The sequence below is a fragment of the Orcinus orca genome, chromosome 3, assembly GCF_937001465.1.
Source record: "Orcinus orca chromosome 3, mOrcOrc1.1, whole genome shotgun sequence".
NCBI lineage: Eukaryota > Metazoa > Chordata > Mammalia > Artiodactyla > Delphinidae > Orcinus > Orcinus orca.
Window position 1 is genome coordinate 28,287,605 of NC_064561.1, and position 20,399 is coordinate 28,308,003.

Sequence of the window (20,399 nt, forward strand, 5' to 3'; positions counted from 1 at the left end):
TGATCCCTTGATCATTATGTAGTGTCTGTCCTTCCTTGTCTCTTGTAATAGTCTTTTTTTTTTTTCTTTTAAATCAGAGTTTTATTAAACTAGGTATTAATAAACTAGAAGGGTTTATTTAAAAAATAACAACAACAAAAAAAAAAAACAGAGAAAAGGCTGATTTGACTATTCCCCACTGTCTTGGTTTGGGGCTTTCATTTTCCAATCCAATGTTATCATTTCTACTTACAGCAGCCCCTGCGTTTATCAACATTTTTACATGGGCCAAAATATGCTAAATTCTATCACAATAAATGTAACTTTCCTTCCCAAAGAAGAAACATGAGAACAAAGGGGAAATAGTAAGATGCATTCATTCCACTTCTTAGGTAAGGAAAAGTTCAGAAAACCCACATCTAAAACGAATAAAATCGTGATCATCAATAATTCAAGTTTATTAACTCAAGAAGCAGGAGGGAAGGTGTTTAAGAAGAAAAAAATCTCGTAGATGAACCTCTGCACAAAATAATTCTGGAAAAAAGTTCAAAGTCCTACTTGAGACTAGTTCAGGCATCGCTTGCCGATCCTAAGGAGATTCTACTCTGCTCCCTAAAAGCGGAGATGGAATGCTGCCGGAAGGCTTCAAGGTCACAGTCACTGCTCCAGGGAAGGCAGCTCCACTCCACTCAGCAGCAGCGCCAACTCTGTCCTCGCCAGCTTTACCAATGATTTGGAGTGAAGAATTCGGATGATGCTCAGCTGGTCCAGGCTGTTAATACTCTTCTTGTTCCTCCTGTGGGCCCCCTTCATCAGGTATCACGAAGCCTTCATCTGTGGCATAGAGAATGTCCACAATCCTCTGCAATACAGGGTTGTTTTCCCCCTCGTTCTCCTGGCAAATCAATTCAATGTTCCTTAGCTTTCCAAAGTAGAAATCTCTCTCTTTCTCCAAGTCTTCGACGGTAAGTTTCAATACGTTGACCTGCTGCATCAATTCGGCTGCTTCATCATCCCCGTTCCCCACACCAGGATTCTTCCGCACCACGCCCGGGCCAGCCTTAGGGGTTGCAGTAGTTCTGTGTGTTGCAATGGGCCTCTGTGGAGCTGCACTGCTAGAGCTGAGAGGTTTCTTCGGTTTGTTCAGAGCTGGAGCAACAAGGGAGGGGGCCACCGCAGTTTCTTGACCTTGTCTGGCAGCTACAGGGTCATAGTCTTTCCCATCATAGTTTGCATCAAAAAACTTCTTGAACCACTGAACGAATTCAAAATTGTCCTGAAACTTTCCTTTTACTAATTTGTCCACAGGAATTATTTTGTCAACACCCATCCTCTTAAAACCTGCTTGTAGTATTTTGAAGTTCTGGATGTATTCGTGTTCTAGCTTAGCTTGGAATTTCACTTTCTTCAAGGCAATGGAGCCAGGGAACAGCATGTCCATAAACTGACAATAGGCAGCCCCTGAGCACAACTGTTCAATCTTTGTCAGATTCAACTGCAGAGACTCATTGATCCAGGCCAGCATGTCATGTCGACTGAGGTTATCACTGGTGACCGACGTTGAGTACACATTCACTGCCATCTTCGGCTCTCGGCTGGACCGCGTCCGCTGCCCGTACCCGGCTCCGGTTCCGTCTTCGTCTCGTTCAAACCGCCTGACCCCGCCCGCCCGCCCGCGCGATGACCTCACACGCACCCCCCCGTTACGCGCCGACGTAAAGTTGTAATAGTCTTTAAAGTCTATTTTATCTGATATGAGAATTGCTACTCCAGCTTTCTTTTGATTTCCATTTGCATGGAAAATCTTTTTCCATCCCCTCACTTTCAGTCTATTTGTGTCCCTAGGTCTGAAGTGGGTTTCTTTTAGACAGCGTATATATGGGTCTTACTTTTGTATCCATTCAGTCAGTCTGTGTTTTTCGTTTGGAAAATTTAATCCACTTACATTTAAGGTAGTTATAGTAATATATGTTCCTATTACAAGTTTCTTAATTGTTTTGGGTTTGTTATTGTAGGTCTTTTCCTTCTCCTATGTTCCCTGCCTAGAGAAGTTCCTTTAGCATTTGTTGTAAAGCTGGTTTGGTGGTGCTGAATTCTCTTAGCTTTTGCTTGTCTGTAAAGGTTTTAATTTCTCCATCAAATCTGAATGAGATCCTTGCTGGGTAGAGTAATCTTGGTTGTAGGTTTTTCCCTTTCATCACTTTAAATATGTCCTGCCACTCCCTTCTGGCTTGCAGAGTTTCTGCTGAAAGATCAGCTGTTAACCTTATGGGGATTCCCTTGTATGTTATTTGTTGTTTTTCCCTTGCTGCTTTTAATATTTTTTCTTTGTATTTAATTTTTGATCATTTGATTAATATGTGTCTTGGTGTGTTTCTCCTTGGATTTATTCTGTATGGGGCTCTGTGTGCTTCCTGGACTTGATTGACTATTTCCTTTCCCATAGTAGGGAAGTTTTCAACTATAATCTCTTCAAATATTTTCTCAGTCCCTTTCTTTTTCTCTTCTTGTTCTGGGACCCCTATAATTTGAATGTTCGTGCATTTAATGTTGTCCCAGTGGTCTCTGAGGGTGTCCTCAATTCCTTTCATTCTTTTTTCTTTATTATTCTCTGCAGTAGTTATTTCCACTATTTTATCTTCTAGGTCACTTATCTGTTCTTCTGCCTCAGTTATTCTGCTATTGATTCCTTCTAGAGAATTTTTAATTTCATTTATTGTGTTGTTCATCACTGTTTGCTCTTTCATTCTTCTAAGTCCTTGTTAAATGTGTCTTGTATTTTCTCCATTCTATTTCTAAGATTTTGGATCATCTTTACTATCATTACTCTGAATTCTTTTTCAGGCAGACTGCCCATTTCCTTTTCATTTGTTTGGTTTGGTGGGTTTTTGCCTTGTTCCTTCATCTGCTGTGTGTTTCTCTGTCTTCTCATTTTGCTTACCTTATGTGTTTGGGGTCTCCTTTTCTCAGGCTGCACGTTCGTAGTTCCCGTTGTTTTTGGTGTCTGCCCCCAGTGGCTAAAGTTGTTTCAGTGGGTTGTGTAGCCTTCCTGGTGGAGGGGACTGGTGCCTGTGTTCTGGTGGATGAGGCTGGATCTTGTCTTTCTGGTGGGCAGGACTTTGTCCGGTGGTGTGTATTATGATTTTAGGCATCCTTTCTGCTAATGGGTGGGGTTGTGTTCCTGTCTTGCTAGTTGTTTGGCATAGGGTGTCTAGCACTGGAGCTTGCTGGTCGTTGAGTGGAGCTGGGTCTTAGCTTTGAGATGGAGATCTCTTGGAGAGCTTTTGCTGTTTGATATTACATGGAGCTGGGAGGTCTCTGGTGGACCAATGTCCTGAACTCGGCTCTCCCACCTCTGAGGCACAGGCCTGACACCTGGCCGGAGCACCAAGACCCTGTCAGCCACACGGCTTTTGGGAAGTCTGAGGTCTTCTGCCACTGTTCAGTAGGTGTTCTGTAGGAGTTGTTCCACAGTAGATGTATTTCTGATGTATTTGTGGGGAGGAAGGTGATTTCCACATCTTACTCCTCTGCCATGTTGAAGGTCTCCTCATTCTGAGATCTTAGGATGAAAGGTTTCTGTCTTTAAGATCCATATTTCAAATAATTCACAGTCGTTCCATTGTTAATGTTGCCTGGTTAATGTCCTGCTCTCTGTGAATGTCAGCTCTTTCCCGAGAAGCTGCCTGCTGACAGCAGGAATGCTTCTGAGCTGACTGCTCTGCGAGCAGGCAGCAGGCCTGGTCCTGGGGTGGCCTCTGGAGTGAAATGCAGCAGCATTTCCCCGCCTTCTCACCAGGGGAGATTAACGTTATTGACCCCTACAATAGACCGGGCAAAGTGTCTAGTGGTCTATAGCTATTATCTCATTTCATCTTTACAACAACCTTAGGCAGGTGGTCTTAACATCCCCATTTTTCAGATGAGGAAACTGAGGCTTATGGAGGTGAAGACTCTTGCTTAAGGTCATACAGCTAATAAATGGCAGAGCTGGAATCTGAACCCAGTCTGACCGGCTATAAAACCTGCTCGCTTTCCCCCACAACATTCTAAGCTTGTGAGTTAAGTTTTATCCTCCCTGCTTTATAAATAAGGAAACAGAGGCTCAGAGAGGTATAATCACTTACCTGAGGTCACATAGCAAGTACATCGCAGCAGTGGGATTGGAGCCCAAGCCTGTCTGTCTCCAAGGACTCCGGGACAACCTTTCATCCTGGTTCAGCCTGGACTCTAAGGAAGTCACAGTCCCTGGAATCAGGAGAATATTCTGTTCTTCAGTTCCCAGTTCCCAAGCCCAGCACCCACTCCTAGCTTTGTGGGTCTGGCAGAACAAAGAGGTTGTTCTGCCTTTTCTGCCTCTTCACCCCATGGCCTGGAGGGTCTGACTCTGCACTACTGGGGTGAACCCTGAATCAAAAATCAGAAGACTGGGTCAAGTCTTTGTGTCACCCCCTTGACCTTGGGCAAGTCACTCATTTGTAAACTGGGGGCGGTGAGTGCCCTGTTGGCTTCTCAGGGGACCCGGGGGGGAGAATCAGAGCAAGCAATGTGGACCAGAAAAGGTTTTGAAACCAGCCCAGGATGGTACACCCATGAGGGGGTAGTATGAGTATCATTATCATTTTGTTGTTTTCTTCCTTCCCTCTCCCCTCTTGCTTTCCTGCAGCCTCTACCAGCAGGAAGGCACTGTGCAGGCCTCTCTCCAAACCCACAGTTAGTGACTCCCTTCTGGTGTGGCTTGTTAGACCACATTTCTCACAGTTTTCGGGCCCTCAGCCCTTGGCCCTCCAACTATCTTGGAGACCTCTCTCTCCCACCCCTGAGAATACTTTATTCCCTAAGGGGAAGATTCCGGGGCAGATAACCCAGCTGCTTTCCTGACAAAACCCAAAAGTAAATAAAGGAAGATTTACTGAGTACCTGCAACTTGCCAGGCACCTGAAATGTTTAATAGTGACAGCAACCCTGAGACTTTTTTCTCATTTACTTTTGATGAAAGCAAGGTTCAGAGGGGCCAGATGCTTAGGGCATGCTGGAGAAAGGATTCCAGCTCTGGGCTGTCTCACTCACTGGGAAGCCAGACCTTCTACTCCATTCTGCACACCCTGCCAATGGGCAGGTCCTTCTGATGCCCAAGTCTGTGGCTGTCTGTTGTGGAGGCTGAAGCCAGGACTAACAAGTCCTGGGCTGGGAAGATTACCTTTTCCTTCAGGCTGCCTAGGATCTTTCAATCACCAGAAGAAATGGAGACTCTGGGGACATCGCTATTCCTGGCCCCTTCATCCCAGCCCCACTTCAGCCTCAGAGCACCAGATGGGCCTGAAGGAGGCAGTGGGCCGAGGCCTTTGTCTGCATCCGGTGCCTGCAGAGGGCAGTCTCTGATGTGGGCGGGAAAGGACGCTGTACTTGGAAGTCAAAGATGCCGCTTCCAGCGGGCACCACCAACAACCGGATGTGATCTTGGACAGGTCTCATCACTTCTCTGAGCCTTGGCTTCTTGGTCTGTGAAGTGGGACCATATCCTTACCTCACTGCTGTGTGGGCGGGATAAATGAGTCACCCTGTGAAAGTGCTCTAAAGGGAAAGCAGGGTGGGACCTGCTGCATGATGTGCAGGACTCAGAGCAATCATAAATGTGGGTTCCCTTTCAAGGCGGTGGCTGCGGAGCGGGACACTAAGCGCCGGGCCCTTGCAAGCATGGGGTCCCCTGCGTGCCCAGGCGCTGAGGTTAGGGGCGGTGGGGCGCATCCTCCCCCTCGCGGCAGCTGAGCACCGCCTCGGCTCCTGGGCCTCATGGTGAGGCCCAGGCTGAGGGTCCCGCGGCTCGTTCGGAGGGGCGTCTGCTCCATCTAGCGGCGCATGGCAAGCCGCACCGCCGCGCGCACCCAGCTGGCCACGGCCTCCCGTGTTCCACTCACCCTACGTGGGCGAGGGAGTGCTTCCGAGTCACACCGGCGGCCTCATCTTCGTTCCGCGTCTCCCATCGCTCACCACGTCCTCTGCATTGTCCTCCAGGGGCTCACACTGGCCCTTCCCGGTCATTAGTTCCTTGGTCCACTCAGCCGCCACTCACTCCCCATGGTTTTGGTCAAATTCACTGAGGTCCCCACCATCCCTCCCAGAGCTGGTCCCTCTTCGGCCTCTGGAGACACCCTCTCTTCAGCTCCATTCCTGCCTGCATCTCCATCTTCCTCGGAGCCCTGTGGCTCTCTGCCACCTCCAGAAAAAGCCCCTTCCCCCAGCCTGGCATCTGAGGCCGTCCCCCTGGTAGCCCCAGCCTGACTCCTCACCGTCCCCATCTTGGCCTGTCCGTGATCCTTTAAACATCCCTGGCTTCCTGACACCCGTCCCTGACTTGGGGTCCCCTCCTCCTGCCTGTGGCCTCTCCAGGTCCCACCTCTGCTGGGAAGCCTTCCAGACTACTAGAATCCTCAGGGGTGCCATCCCCTTTGCGTGAACAGCAGTATGGGGGTGCTGCTGGAGTCAGAGGTGGCCAGGTCGGGGGCGAGCACAGAATGACTTTCTGTGAAATGACTTACATTAGGCGTTTAGAATGGCTAAATGTTGTTATGGCCATTATTATCATTATTAAATTCTGTATCCATTAATTACTAGCGGTGACCTTGGGCCCCTGATTTCACTTCGCTGAGCCCCTCCCATCTGGAAAATGGAGGTATTATTTTTATTCCTATCGCAGAGGATTGTTGTGATACTAAATGAGGCGCTGTACAGAGGTGCTCGGCGTGGAGGAGGTGTGCAAGAGAGACTAGTCCTCTCCCTTTACTCCATGCTCTGGCCGCTCATCAAAAAAATCCCTTTTCATAGTTCCTTCTTAGTTAACCAAAATTATTCTGCCTCTCTGGAGGCAGAATGCCTTCTTCCCAGGGGACTTTAGTCTTTTCTCTTAAGGCTTTCAACAGATGGGAGGAGGCCCAGTAGTTATGGAGGATAGTCTGCTCTACTCAAATTTAAATGTTAATCACATCTACAAAATACCTTCACAGCAACATCTAGATGGGAGTTTGACCAGAAACTGGGTACAATGGCTTAGCCACGTTAACACATAAAATTAACCATCACAGTGGGCTAACACCTATCATGTAAGGAGTTTATAAGCTCATTCATCTTATTCTTCCTCTGCCTCCCTGTACACCTCTCTGCTTCCTTTTCTCCATCTTTTACTTATTTTCTAGCAGCCGGTTTAGTGCCTCTGTTGCTCTCTTCAATAGAATCCGCAATGGTCCATCTTTCTCCATCTCTCCCCAAGCACTCCCCTATTCTGTGTCAGCATGGCAGTGAGGGCCTTTGGCTCCTTGGACTGGGCAGGGAGTGGGGGGCTAGGAGACAGGAGGATTGGGTACTCTTAGTTCCCAATCCTCTGCCACAAAATCCTGGCCACCCCTCAGGTGTTCTAGTATGGAGAAGGGGCCTGACTTGGGCTTTGGGAGGGGGGTGGAAGCGGTGGACTGCATTTGTCAGGCTTCCTGGTGGGGGTAGGGAGTGATGTAATATAGCTGGAGAAACTTGGCTGGAACAAAGTGGCCAGAAGACAGACCAGGGAAGGTAAGGTGATGAAGCTTGTTCATGTAAAGTGCTTCTTGAGGAGCGGAGGTCCCAGAGTGGTAGGTAAACCATGAAAGCTGTTGGTGGTGTGGCCTGGGATCCCAGACCAATTTTTACATTTTTTTCTTTTTTTGGCCACACCGTGTGGCATGTGCAACTTCCCTGACCAGGGATTGGACCCGTGACCCCTGCAGTGGAAGGATGGAGTCTTAACCCCTGGACCACCAGGGAAGTCCCCCCAGACCAATTTTTAAAAACATCTGTAAAGTATAATTGACATACAATAAACTACACATATTTAAAGTGTATAATTTAATATTTTTGATGTATGTATATACTCATGAAATCATCACACAATCAAAAAAATAAATACATCCATCACCCCCAAAAGTCTCCTCTCACCCCTTGGTGATCTCTCTCACTCCTTCTCTCCACACTGACCCTCCCCAGTCCCAGACGACCACTCATCTGCTTCTTGTCACTATAGATTAGTTTGTGTTTTCTAGAATTTTATATTAATGGATGTATACAGCATGTATTCTTTTTTGTCTGGCTTCTTTCATCAGTATAATTATTTGGAGAGTCATCCATGTTATGTCTATCAATAATTCATTTTTCTTTAGTGCTGAGTTGTATTCCATTGTATGATGGATACACCGCAGTTTGTTTATCCACTCACCTTGTGATGGACATTTGGCATTAGCCTGGTATATTACCACCACTTTCTAGTGGGGAAAAATGGTCATAGAATTTAGGGCAGAGGTTGTAAATTGATGACCTCTGAGCCCAATCCAAGCTCAATCCCAATCTTACACTTGTTTGGTTTGGTCTGCCTGGTGTTTTTAAAATACTGAACTACTTGACAGAATATAGAAATTCAGAATTTTAGGGACTTCCCTCGTGGTCCAGTGGTAAAGAATCCGCCTTATAATGCAGGGGACCAGGGTTCGATCCCTGGTCGGGGAATTAAGATCCCACATGCCGCAGGGCAGCCAAGTCCGTGCGCCACAACTACTGAGCTCGCAGGCCTCAACTAGAAAGCCTGCGTGCCACAAACTACATAGCCCATGCGCTCTGGAGCCCGGTGCCACAACTACAGAGCTCACGCGCCCTGGAGCCTGCATGCCACAACTAGACAGAAGCCCGTGTGCGCAACCAAAAGTCCTGCATGCCTCAACGAAGATCCCATGTGCTGCAACTAAGACCTGATGGAGCCAAAATAAATAAATAATAAAGGGAAAAAAAAGAAATTCGGATTTTCAACTTTACTTGAAAAAATTGTTAGGTCTAACACACAGGGCCCAAATTCCAAAAATACGGCAGCAGTCCCTAGAGCTGTGATATAGTTTCCTCCTTCACACTGGGTATATATTCTTTGGTTTTCAACTCATTTCTTTAGTCTGCTTTGCTCTGTATACACATTGAAACTAGCAGTTCCTGTCTTAGTGGTTAAGTGCAGCAGTCAGAAAGTCCTGGGTTCAAATCACTCTATGACTTATTAGGTATTTGATCATGGTCAGGTTATTTAATCTCTCAGTAACCTCATTAGTAAATGGGAATAATAACAGAACTAATTTCAGGGTAGTGAGGATTAAATGTATGAGAGTATGACATAAGTGTTCTGTAAATGATATTTAATATTAGTATTATATTATGGTTGCAAAGTATCAGTAGGTGGCAGAGCAGTGTAGTGGATGTGGCACTAGTCTGGGTTTCTGAGTCCAGCTTTGCTGCAACCCGTCTGTGTAGCTGTGGGCTTTGTTTGCTCCATCTGTCTTATGAAGGAGTGGGGCTGGGGTCAGTTAGCAAGTGTCAAGTTGCAAGTTACAGGAGGTTCAACTCAAACTGCCTTAAATAATAACAAATGGGGCTTCCCTGGTGGCGCAGTGGTTGAGAGTCCGCCTGCCGATGCAGGGGACACGGGTTCGTGCCCCGGTCCGGGAAGATCCCACATGCCGCGGAGCGGCTGGGCCCGTGAGCCATGGCCGCTGAGCCTGCGCGTCCGGAGCCTGTGCTCCGCAACGGGAGAGACCACAACAGTGAGAGGCCCGTGTACAGCAAAAAAAAAATTTTTTTTAAATAATAATAACGACGAATGAATTTATTGATACATACAACCAAAACACTGGCAGGACATGTAGCTTCAGGTGAAGCTTGATCCAGCAGTTCAGTGAAATCCTCAAGGAGTCCATTTGTTTTCATCTCTGCCTTGACTTCTGTGGTATTATGTTCATCTATAGGTTGACTTTCCTGCAGGTTACAAAATGATTGCCTCTATGTTCCAGGGCTATGTGCTTTTTCATTCATGTCCAGCAGGAAAACTAGGAACTTCGTTTCATCGTTCTCTGTAAACACCCTAAAATTCATGGTGATTGCACTGGCTTCAGTCTTAAGCCTACCCCTGAACCAATCACTGTGGCCAGGGGCATGGGAGGTAATGATTAGCCTAGACTAGGTCATGTGCTCCATTTCTAGAACTGTGAGTACAGTTAGCTGTCAGAATCTCATGGGTCATCAAAAGTCCACTCAGTGGGGCTGGCTACTCCTGAGGTTTTCCCCTTCTCTTCAAGATCTGGGTTTTTTGCAGAGGTGGTTGAGGTCTGCCAATTAGATTGGGCCTTACTTTGATGTGAAGGGACTTATTTCAGCTCCTCTAAGAAACCCATATGGGCATCTTTGTGCATGTTTCCCTTTAGAGGAAGAGTAATTTGGCTTGAATTCATGGACTTGTTTTCATTGCTTTAGTTTTCACGACAGCCGCTTTCTAACACCTTCTGGTGTTTGTATATAATTACAGCTAGTTTTAGGAATAGGTGGAGAAGGTCTTCACGTTCTCTAAGAAATGGAGCTGGGCATGGATTTTGGAGTTTGGCCGGCTTTTAAGCCCACTTCCAGCTGTTGTGGGCAGTTTCCTCCGTGTCTCTGGGCATCCTTTTTTTCATCCGAAGAATAGGTGCCTAGGATACCTACTTCACAAGGTTGCTGTGAGATTCAAGTAGGATCTCAACCACAGAGAGCCTGGCGCCAAGCAGTGGTCCCCAGTCCCATCTACATTTCCTCCTGGAAGCCTCTCCAATGGGCCTTGCTGGCCTCTGCTCAGAGGATTTATTCAGAGATGGGATGTTAGAGAACCACAGGATCGGTCATGATGGGATTCTCCATTTCCACAACAGATCTGATTTCCTTAATGGAACGAGAGATAGAATCTCAGAAGCCTGAGCAAGAAGTCACAGCAAGCCTAGGCCCAGATTTGTATAAAAGCCTGGTGATCTCCCCCCCACCCCTGAGATCGCGTCAAGCTCAGCTCGGAGGAGCCTTCCCTCCCCACCCTGTTTAAAGCAGCCTCCCACGTCACCCTAGTCATTTTCTATCACATCACACTTTTGTTCTCTTCATGCCACTTTAACTACCCCAAATCATTTTATTTGTTTTCTGTTTCCTCCCATTAGAAAATAAGATTCATGAGAGCAGGACACATATCTGGCCTATTCATTACTTGTTTTAGGTTAGGTTCCTCTAGAATCCAGCCCTGGGTCAAGCATGTGGGATTAAGTAGTTTATCCGGGAGGGGATTCCAGGAAGCAATGGTAGGAGAATGCAGGAAATGAGACAGGGAAGAGAAAGAGGTCAATACGGGGTGTACTTTTGAGCAGATTACTATCGTGGGTGATTGGGGCTCAATCCTAGTGGAGAAGTCTGGGAGAAGGTATAGAGTTCTTCCTACTGCGGAGAGGGTTCTGGGGTATTGATTCACCAACTCTCATGGGTCATTGGCTAAGGGCTACTCCTCATGTCCAATAGGAGAGAGAGCATCTTTGCCCCATTGTTCCCAGTGCAAGTCTTGAGATTCATGCTGTGTGGACTGGCATAGGTATCAAGCCTAGCTCTCAACCAATCACTGTAGCCAGGGGGATGGTTCAGGTCCTGTGCTCCATTCCCAGCACTGGGTATGGTCCCCATTGTGGCTCTCTATGCACTTTACCATCATGTGGGCAGCTTCTAAGGAATTCTGATGCCTGGGTTCTACACTCAAGAGATTCTACTTCAATTGATCTGGGATGGGGCCCAGGTGTTGGCATTTTTCAAAGTTCCCCAGGTGATTATGCTATGCAGCCGGGGTGGAGAACCATGGCCTAGACATTGTACAGCCTCGGGATGCAGGTTCACACCCCACAGTGGAAAGGTCACAAGAATAGATCGTCTGCATGGACCTAAGTATATGCCTTGCTAGGGGCCAGCCACATGTCCAGCAGCCTTAGATGACCACATGGCTGCACTCAGGAAGCTCAAATAGAGAAACAGAGCTGTGGCCTCTATAATTTCCAGCCATAAAGCAGCAGCAGCCAATGGCAATCAGATTGGGAATATTTCATCCATGCAGAGGTGTGGTGACCTGCTCTCGCTAGTGATCCACGGGTACCTGAGGCTTTTCCCTTCTCTATATCTGTTTTCTCCTCTACTATTTGGATTCAAAGAATGCCTTTGCCTCTCTGAGCTGACTGGAGATGAGTGAGATTTGTGGGAGGTACTCTCAGTTCCTTGGGGCAAGGCAGAATCCCCTAGTAGGAAGGCTCTAGGAGAAAGTGGGAAGAGTTTAATCTCTCTATGGAGCTGTGCTACCTTAGGCAGTTTCCCTTACTTCTCTGAGCTTCAGTGTGCAAACCAGCAAAATGAAGACTCTACCTTCCAGAGCATTCTGCCATGAAATGAGATAATTCATATAAGCCCCTAGTGCAGCCCTTGGCACATCACAGGGGTTCAGTAAATTGCTTTTCTTCCAAGAATGCCACTGTTAGCTCTTAATCTTTTTAATGTGATGTCAAATGAGGAAACCAAGACCCACAGTGTCCAATATAAACAATCATTTGCTGTTTATAGGCTGAAGCCTCTTGATCCACTCCTGGACTCCAAGTCCCTCAGCAGGGGGTCCTGACCACCTCTTCATCTCTGTACCCCCAACCACACCATGTGAGGCTCCAGACTTTCTATACCAGAGGGTCTTGGGAGTGACACTTGTTCTGGAAGGGGGGTGTTGTGAAGAGTCTCATTTTTAAGCTGCATTTGCTTATGGTCACAGTATTCGCATTTGAGTCGGATGTTTGCTTGGGGGCAGGGGAGGGGGATGTGCTACTTGGCATAGTGCCTGGCACAATATAGGCACTAATAACCGGATGCCAAAGGAATAGGCTAGCCTTCCCTTTCACAGCTTACCTCTTCTGCCCAATGTCGTGGATGAAATGAAGATTAAGAGTGTAAGAAATAGTTCCGTTTATTGATTAGAAGATGGTATAAAATTACAACAATTTGCAGGCATCCTGGGCTTTCTGGGAGGGTCATGCAGTGCTGGGCTCTAGCAGGAGATGAAGTGGAGGCATGGGCCACTGGGCATTGGCTCCCTTCCTGTGCATGTTAAGGGACTTGTACCACCAGCATAGATGCTAATATGAGACAGCATTATTGTCCTTGCCTCTGGAAACAAAGGACATGTGCAGTTTGGGTCATCAGACAATGCCATGCTTAATAATTCAGTCCTATCCTACATACGTTAGGCGCTGGCTCGCCCAATCTAGTCATAGTAGATTCTAATTGTTCTGTATAATACTCATTCTTCCCACCAAAGAAAGAGAAACAGGCACATTGGTTTGGGAGACCATCAGAAGCTGATGTGCATTTGGCTCAGGTCATCTCGCTTCCAGATACATCAAGGTCTGCTGGACTTGGAGGCAGTAGCCTGGGGCACGCAAACAGAAAAATGTGCACTACTGTTGAAGCTCAAGCAGAGGGACCTTCCATAGGGCAGCAGTACGAAGAGATGAGCATGCTTCCAAAACAAACCCGATTTCATCTTGTCTCTCTCAAGAAGAGGGAGGAGGAAGAGCTGGCAATCAGAGACTGAGCCACGTGATCCTGGGTTCCACAAAATGTCTCTGCAGAGAATTCTTCCAAAGTGCAAAATGTGTTTCTGTCCCAAGAGTCCGCGTGTAAAATCAGAAGGAGGGCCGATCAAGGTGTTAAGTTGGTTGTTTAGTAACGTCTCTGAGAGCCGAATGGCTGTGTTCACAGTTACATGACATTTTGGAACAGCTGGAGGGACCTCATGATGTTGTCATCCTGGGATGGGAGGAGGGGGAGAAGAGGATGGTTAGAATTCTCTGAGGCTTCTCCCTGAGAAGCTCTGTAACTTGTCAAATCTCCAGAGCAAATCTGCAGAATGGGTTTCCTATTCAGAAAGAACTCTGCAAGGGTATGAGAAGCAGGGAGTAAGGGGTAGGTGGGGACCTAGAAAGTGAGAAGTTCAAAGGGAGAAGCACCTTCTCTGGCTTTAAAGAGGAATTCAGAAAAAAAAAAACCCCAAATTTTCCAGTAAACAAGTGAGGACTACTTCTTTTAAGAAGCTGTGGGCAATTGCATTTTTATCAAATGCTTGTTCTGTACCTATGGAGATGATCACATGGTTTTTTTTCTTTTTTATTCTATTCTAGTTTACATTTTTCTATTGTATATTCTCTAAGGAGTAAGTATGGAATGTGGTAAATCCTCAAATATTTAGATATTAAACAACACATTTCTAATTCCATGGGTCAGAGAAAAATATTTTGAATTAAAATATAATGAAAATGTGACATATCAACATTTTGGGGAGCTAAAGCAGTACTCAGCTAAAGCAGTACTCAGAGGAAAATGTAGCCCTTTAAATGCATATATTAGAAAAGAATGGTTGAAAATCAATGATCTAAACCTCCATCTCAAAAATCTAGAAAGAAAACCTAAAAAATTGAATTAAAATAAAAAAGCAGAAGGAAGGAAATAATTTAGAGCACACATAAATGAAATAGAAAGCAGACCTAAAGTAGAGAAAATCAACAAAGTTGATTATGGGTATTTGAAATCTTTTAAAAGTTTCTAGAACAGGGAGGTATAATTGCCTGACAGTTAAGTATATGGATTCGGAAGTCAGGCTGCCTACGTTCTAATCCTGGCTCTGTCACTTATGAGCTGAGTGACCTTAGGCAAGTTACTTAGTCTCTCTGTGCCTCAGTTTCTTCGTGTGTGCAATGGCATTGATCATAGTATCTACTTATAGGGTGGGTTGTGAAAAAGAAGTGAGTTAATTAATCAATATTGCTTGCTAATGTGAGAAACTAAATTGATTAAAAAACTGTTAAGCAAAGTCAAAAAAGCATGGTACACTAGGGCATGGTATTTAAAATTAGAACGATGGAGTTCAAGTTCCATCTCTATCACTTATTGGGCTTTAACCACATCTCTTAACCTGCAGTGCCTCCGTTTTCTTTAAAATGGGTATGATGAATACTGATGTTCAGCTAGTTCATAATGATTAAAGTGTGGAAATGGTTCTAATCCTGTTGGTAAAAAGCTGCTGACCTGAGCCTCTCTAGCTACCTGGCTACCTGGGAACTGGTCCAGAACCCCTAGACTACCGAAAGGTCCATCAACTAACAGGTTAATACCAACTTTAGCAGGGGTTCTTTAGGGCACTGCTCCAGGGCATTGGTCAAAGTCAGTTAAGAATGATCAATCCTCAGTCTACTCTAGTTATTAAATATTTTGACTCTATAGTGGCCCTACTGCTCAGGGTTTTTTACATTACGTGAGGTTTACTTAATGTACCTAAAACTTGGTAGGTGCTCCCTACATGTTAATAACGTCTCCCCAGCTTTCTTGCATTTGCAGTTCTTATTGGCTGGAACTCAGAGTAACTGTGCACCTTTCTGAGAAAAGGTAGGAGTATAAATGCATTTTTCTAAATTAGAGGAAAGCAATTATTTCCAGTTCAGTCTCTGGCTGACTCTGGGGCCAGTTTATCCTTTTAGCAACATCAACATCACCCTTGACCTTCTGAATGGGAATCTGCATTTTAACAAGAACTTCAAGGAGGCTGGTTTGCACATTAAAGTTTTAGAAGCATTGGTCAGGGCACTTTTGTTAGCATGAAGATTTCTAGATCCCCGTCCCAGATCTAGAGTCTCTGGGTTGAGGCCTGGAAATGTGCGTTTTTAGAATCATCCCGGGCGATTCTTATGCACACTATGGTTTAAGAATCGCAGCTTTAGATTTTTTTTCCAGCTACTCCCTTTGTAGTCTGGGGAGTGGGTCATCAAGCCAGAGGAAGACTGAAAAATGACAGTGTTGCCCACTTGGAAGTCTTTAGTTTCACAGAGATCCCCTCTGGGCTTTCACATCCCCCTTCTTAGTCTGTGTGGCTCAGCCTGTGCTTACCCGGGACTAGCCACAGACCAGCCTGAGGAGTGGAGATTGTTGAAATTCTGAGTTGTTGCTGGTGATGGTGATGGTGGTGGCTCTAATCTGAGAAACTGCAGGTTTCTCATTTTCTCCCTTCTGCCTGTCCCCAAGCCCCAGATTTCCTTTCCCAGATATAGAAGTTTTCGGCCCCGAGATCTCTCCTTACCTCCTGACAGGATTCAAGAAATTCGTCTAAAGTCACGATGCCATCTTTATTTTTGTCCATTTTCTGAAAGACCCAACAAGAAGCACTTTAAAGAATCTGGTGATATGTATTCCAAAACTTGCTTTCTGTTAACCAACATTCCCCCGAGAATTAGGATGGTCTTTCACTGGCCAGACAACTCCACCCAGGCCCTGGTTACAGCACTTTGACCCCCAAGAGCTTCCTTCAAATTAAAAAACTTGCTGTAGATGCTCATCTTCTCATCACCAGATTATTCTGCTGACACCCTAACATGCCTTTCCCAGTCTCACTTCTAGCCTGTCCATTTGGCAGAAAGAACACTGGACATGAGAGGTTCTACTTCTGTCTCTGTCACTTACTGTGTGACCTTGAGTGAATCTTTAAGCCTCTCTGAGCCTCTGCTTTTCCCATCTGCAAAGTGAGAGGATTAGACTAGAATGAGCTCTGATGTTCTCTGATACTCTCCTGCTAGGTTAATTTTTTTTATTAGCACACCATTAAGATTTTGCCACTCTTCTATTCACAGACTAACAGCACCTACTTTTTACCAGAGCAAGGCTAAACTCTTCGGTCTAAAGAGCTCACCCCAGTTTCCAAGCCACCCTAGTTTCCACCTGATTTCCCCTTACTCCCCAGACACAAATGCTTAACACCTACACAGATGTGCTTAATGACGTCGTCTCTGTTTACTCTGATCCCCCAACCATTTTTATGGAATTTAGAGTCCATACTCTACCACTTATACTTAATAATATTCTTCCTTATTCTCTTCTGTAGTGCATACTTGTCCATTTAATGAGATAATCTATTCCTGGAGGGCAAGATATCTTGTAATTCTTTTCTGTTTCCTACCATCTGTAGTGCAGGCTTGGACACAAACCACTGCTCAGAGGCTCGTGGGTTGACTGATCTAAGTTGAGCTTAAAGCTCACGCACAGGTGTGTGCTCTTACCTGGAAGAAGACATCCACGTGCTGCCTTGGAGTATCTTCTTTAAGCACAGGATACGTGTATTTCCCCATCATGTCATAGATGGCTTTGACAATGTCCATCATCTCCTGGAGAGGGGACATAGAAGCACACAAGGTGGGAACCAGGAAGTTAAGCTCCTCTGGGTGACAGTCTGGGGCTCTTGGTCTCCTTTGAGAACGAAAGTGTTTAAAAGGAACTTCTTCAGTTGATGAGAGGGAGTTAGAAAGCAAGCTGAAGGGGCTATATTCTGGGAGCCTCCTTCCAGAGAGAGGGCAGTGGAAAATTCTCTTTGTCGTCAGAAGCTCTTGGGTAGCTTGCCTCTTCCTGAGCATTCCTCAGTGAGGGGTTATAAGTGGGATCTGAGCGGACATATTCGTGTACTGATCAGCCCACACCCCATTTTTGGAAGACCCTCTCTCCGCTCCATAATTCCTTTCAATGGTTGGCCTGGGTGGCTGTGTTTGTACCAGGTGACCTGTCACTGTGACCACAGCTGATTGGAACAAATGTGGACATCCAACTACAGAGCTGAGCCACTCTATTTTTATCTCTTGAGAAGTTTGAGTGAAGAGTTGGAGCTGGTGCCATGGGCAAACCACTTCCAGGTTTTAGCTGAGATCAGGGGAGAGCAGACACCGAAAATTATTCTATTACAGGGAAGAACTTCTATAAAGAGTAGACTGGAGCAGGTGGAGTAGAGGAGATGAGAGGAATTCTGGGAGAAAGGGAGAGAAAGAAGAGAAGTGAGGAGAGTAGAGGAGTAGAGGGAGAAGGGAGGTGGGACACGGGGGAGGACAGAGAAATATTCTCACGAGCACATGTGCACACACACAAACACTCTCTCTCTCTCTCTCTCTCTGAGAAAAGCAGTTGAAGAAGACAGAGGTAGTAACAGGGACCAAGAGAAGCCCCAGAGAGGCAGCATCTGAGAATGGTTACCCTATCCACTAAAACCTCCTCTGAGGTCTTCCCCCCCGCCCCGCCCCACCCCCCATGTTGCTGCCAACCGAACCTATCATTCCTGCAGAGGAGAATGTGGCCAACTTGATCTAAGACAATGCTGGAGGAGGGAGAGGAAAGAGAAGAATAAGAAGACGAGACTGGTGTGACATGGGGGGAGACTAACAACTTTCTAGCTTGAATGGGGATTAAATGTGTTACACCAAACGACCTATATCTTCTTTTTCACTTTAAAAAAATATTTTTTAAAAGACTTTTTAGAGAAACTACCTATATCTTTACAAGAAATCTCTCAGCTTAAGCTCGCTTATGTTGATGATTTTCTAGCTTTGTAACCAAAAGATCCCTTTCTACAAAGGCAAAAATTACCATTCTTGATTGATGGGGCCAGATAGATGTGACAAATTCTTTCATATTTCCTTTCTAATCTTTCATTGATATGGAACAAGTGATCAGCACATACACATTAAAATAATTAACTTGTTCTTTTTACTGCTCTATAGATCTGTTTCCCCAAGAATGTGAGTTCTGAGGACACATGCTTGATCCTTCATTGCTAAGTTCTCTGCCCCTGGCACCATGCCTGCCATGGGCTGGGAGCCCAGTCACTGTTGAGTGGTTCTGTGGTGTTTTCCTGATCACACTGACCAGAAGTAGTGTTCCATGGGCTTCCCCATCCCCTACTTGGAACGGGGGAAAAGAATGTAGGAAGGCAGTCTTGTCTTCAGGATATCTGATGGAGTGTCTACAGAGACCCGGGGGCCAGCTTCTCTCTTGGGTTCCTTACTGCTACTCCTCATTCCATGTGCTTATTTTATTTAATTGTTTTTGTTTTGTTTTTTGACCTATTATTAATCATTTTAGACTTACACAAAACTTGCAAAAATAGTACAGAGCTAATGCTAATGCTAACAACTTGTATAACCACAGCACAATGATGAAAGCTAGGAAAGTAATAATGCTACAATACTAGTAAGTACAACACTATAAACAATGCCACAAAACTATTAAACTATAGAGCTTATTCAAGCTCCATCAGTTTTTTCTCCAATGCCTTTTTATGTTCAAGGATCCCACGTCACATTCAGTTGTTGTGTCTCCTTAGTCTCCTCTGATCTGTGACGGTGCCTCATTCTGTCTTTGTCTTTGGAGACCATGACTCTTTTGATATGAGTACTGGTCAGTTATTTTGTAGAATGTCTCTCAGTTTGGGTTAGTCCCTGGTTGTCTTATGATTAGACTGAACTTATGCATTTTTGACAAGAATACCGTAGAAGTGATGTTATATCCTTCTTGGTGCAACATATCGAAGAGGTACATGGTGTTGCTATGTCTTATTACTGGCGATGTTAACCTTGATCACTTGATTAAGGTGGTGCCTGTCAAGCTTCTCCACTGATCTTAGAATCTGTTAGTGGATCTTGCCTGCAAAAAGTATTACTGTAATGTTTGCTTAATGGGGATTTTGTATTTCCTTTATTCCTTCTATGTTTATTAATTGGAATTCTTCTTTAAGGAAGAGTTGTCCTTCCCCTCCCCCACTTGTTTATGTATTCACTGATTTAAATACATATTTATTATATATTTAAATACATAATATATTATTTGTACATATATATTAGTTAGGACTCATGGACATTTACTTTATTTTATAGGTTATAACCCAAACTATCAATTTGTATTTTGTTGCTCAAATTGTTCTGGCTTTGGCTGTTGGGAACTCCTTCAGGCTGACTTCTGTGGTCTTTTGACATACCCCGCCCCCCATCTTTTCTTTTTTTTAAATAGCACTCCCATTTTTTTTTTTTTTTTTTTTGGTACGCGGGTCTCTCACTGTTGTGGCCTCTCCTGTTGCGGAGCACAGGCTCTGGACGCACAGGCTCAGCGGCCATGGCTCACAGGCCCAGCCGCTCCGCGGCATGTGGGATCTTCCCGGACCGGGGCACGAACCCGTGTCCCCTGCATCGGCAAGCGGACTCTCAACCACTGCGCCACCAGGGAAGCCCTAGCACTCCCATTTTTTTCAGCACTGCAAGATGCTCCAGGATCATCTTCTTGTATTTTCTCTTTCCCAGGCCTGGAATCAACCAAGTCCAAGGAGGCTAGTTCCTTTTATTGGAGAATGATATTTAGAAACCAAGGTCTGGGTGCTAGGTCTACTCATTGCTCCGGGAGTGTCACTGCTCTTAGGTCCTAACAATGGACAGAACTAGGAAATATATATCTCTGTCCATGTGTTTAATTAAAGATGTATGCTTTACAAGTCCTTAACACCCATATGGCTATAGGTTTATTTCCTGAGTAACTTTTATAACATAAAAGATGTAAATTTTTTTTTTTTTTTGCGTTACGCGGGCCTCTCACTGTTGTGGCCTCTCCCGTTGCGGAGCACAGGCTCCGGACGCGCAGGCTCAGCGGCCATGGCTCACGGGCCCAGCCGCTCCGCGGCATGTGGGATCCTCCCAGACCGGGGC

The 20,399-nt window shown here is 45.5% G+C and overlaps 2 protein-coding genes across 2 annotated transcripts in view; both read right to left on the reverse strand.

The window, feature by feature from the left end:
• Positions 1-559: 559 nt before the first annotated feature.
• LOC125963880 (microtubule-associated protein RP/EB family member 1) lies at positions 560-1,644 on the reverse strand. Its single transcript, XM_049707471.1, has one exon. It carries the CDS (start codon positions 1,559-1,561, stop codon positions 755-757), a length of 807 nt encoding a protein of 268 aa, XP_049563428.1. The 5' UTR covers positions 1,562-1,644; the 3' UTR covers positions 560-754.
• Positions 1,645-12,793: 11,149 nt separating this feature from the next.
• KCNIP1 (potassium voltage-gated channel interacting protein 1) overlaps positions 12,794-20,399 on the reverse strand; it is a 226,897-nt gene continuing 219,291 nt past the window's right edge. Inside the window, exons 6-8 of the mRNA XM_004271988.4 lie at positions 16,947-17,051; positions 15,974-16,036; positions 12,794-13,653 (exon numbers count right to left, since the gene is read on the reverse strand). Of these exons, the coding sequence (XP_004272036.1) occupies positions 13,606-13,653; positions 15,974-16,036; positions 16,947-17,051 (216 nt within the window). The 3' untranslated portion in view covers positions 12,794-13,605. The remainder of the gene's footprint in view (positions 13,654-15,973; positions 16,037-16,946; positions 17,052-20,399) is intronic.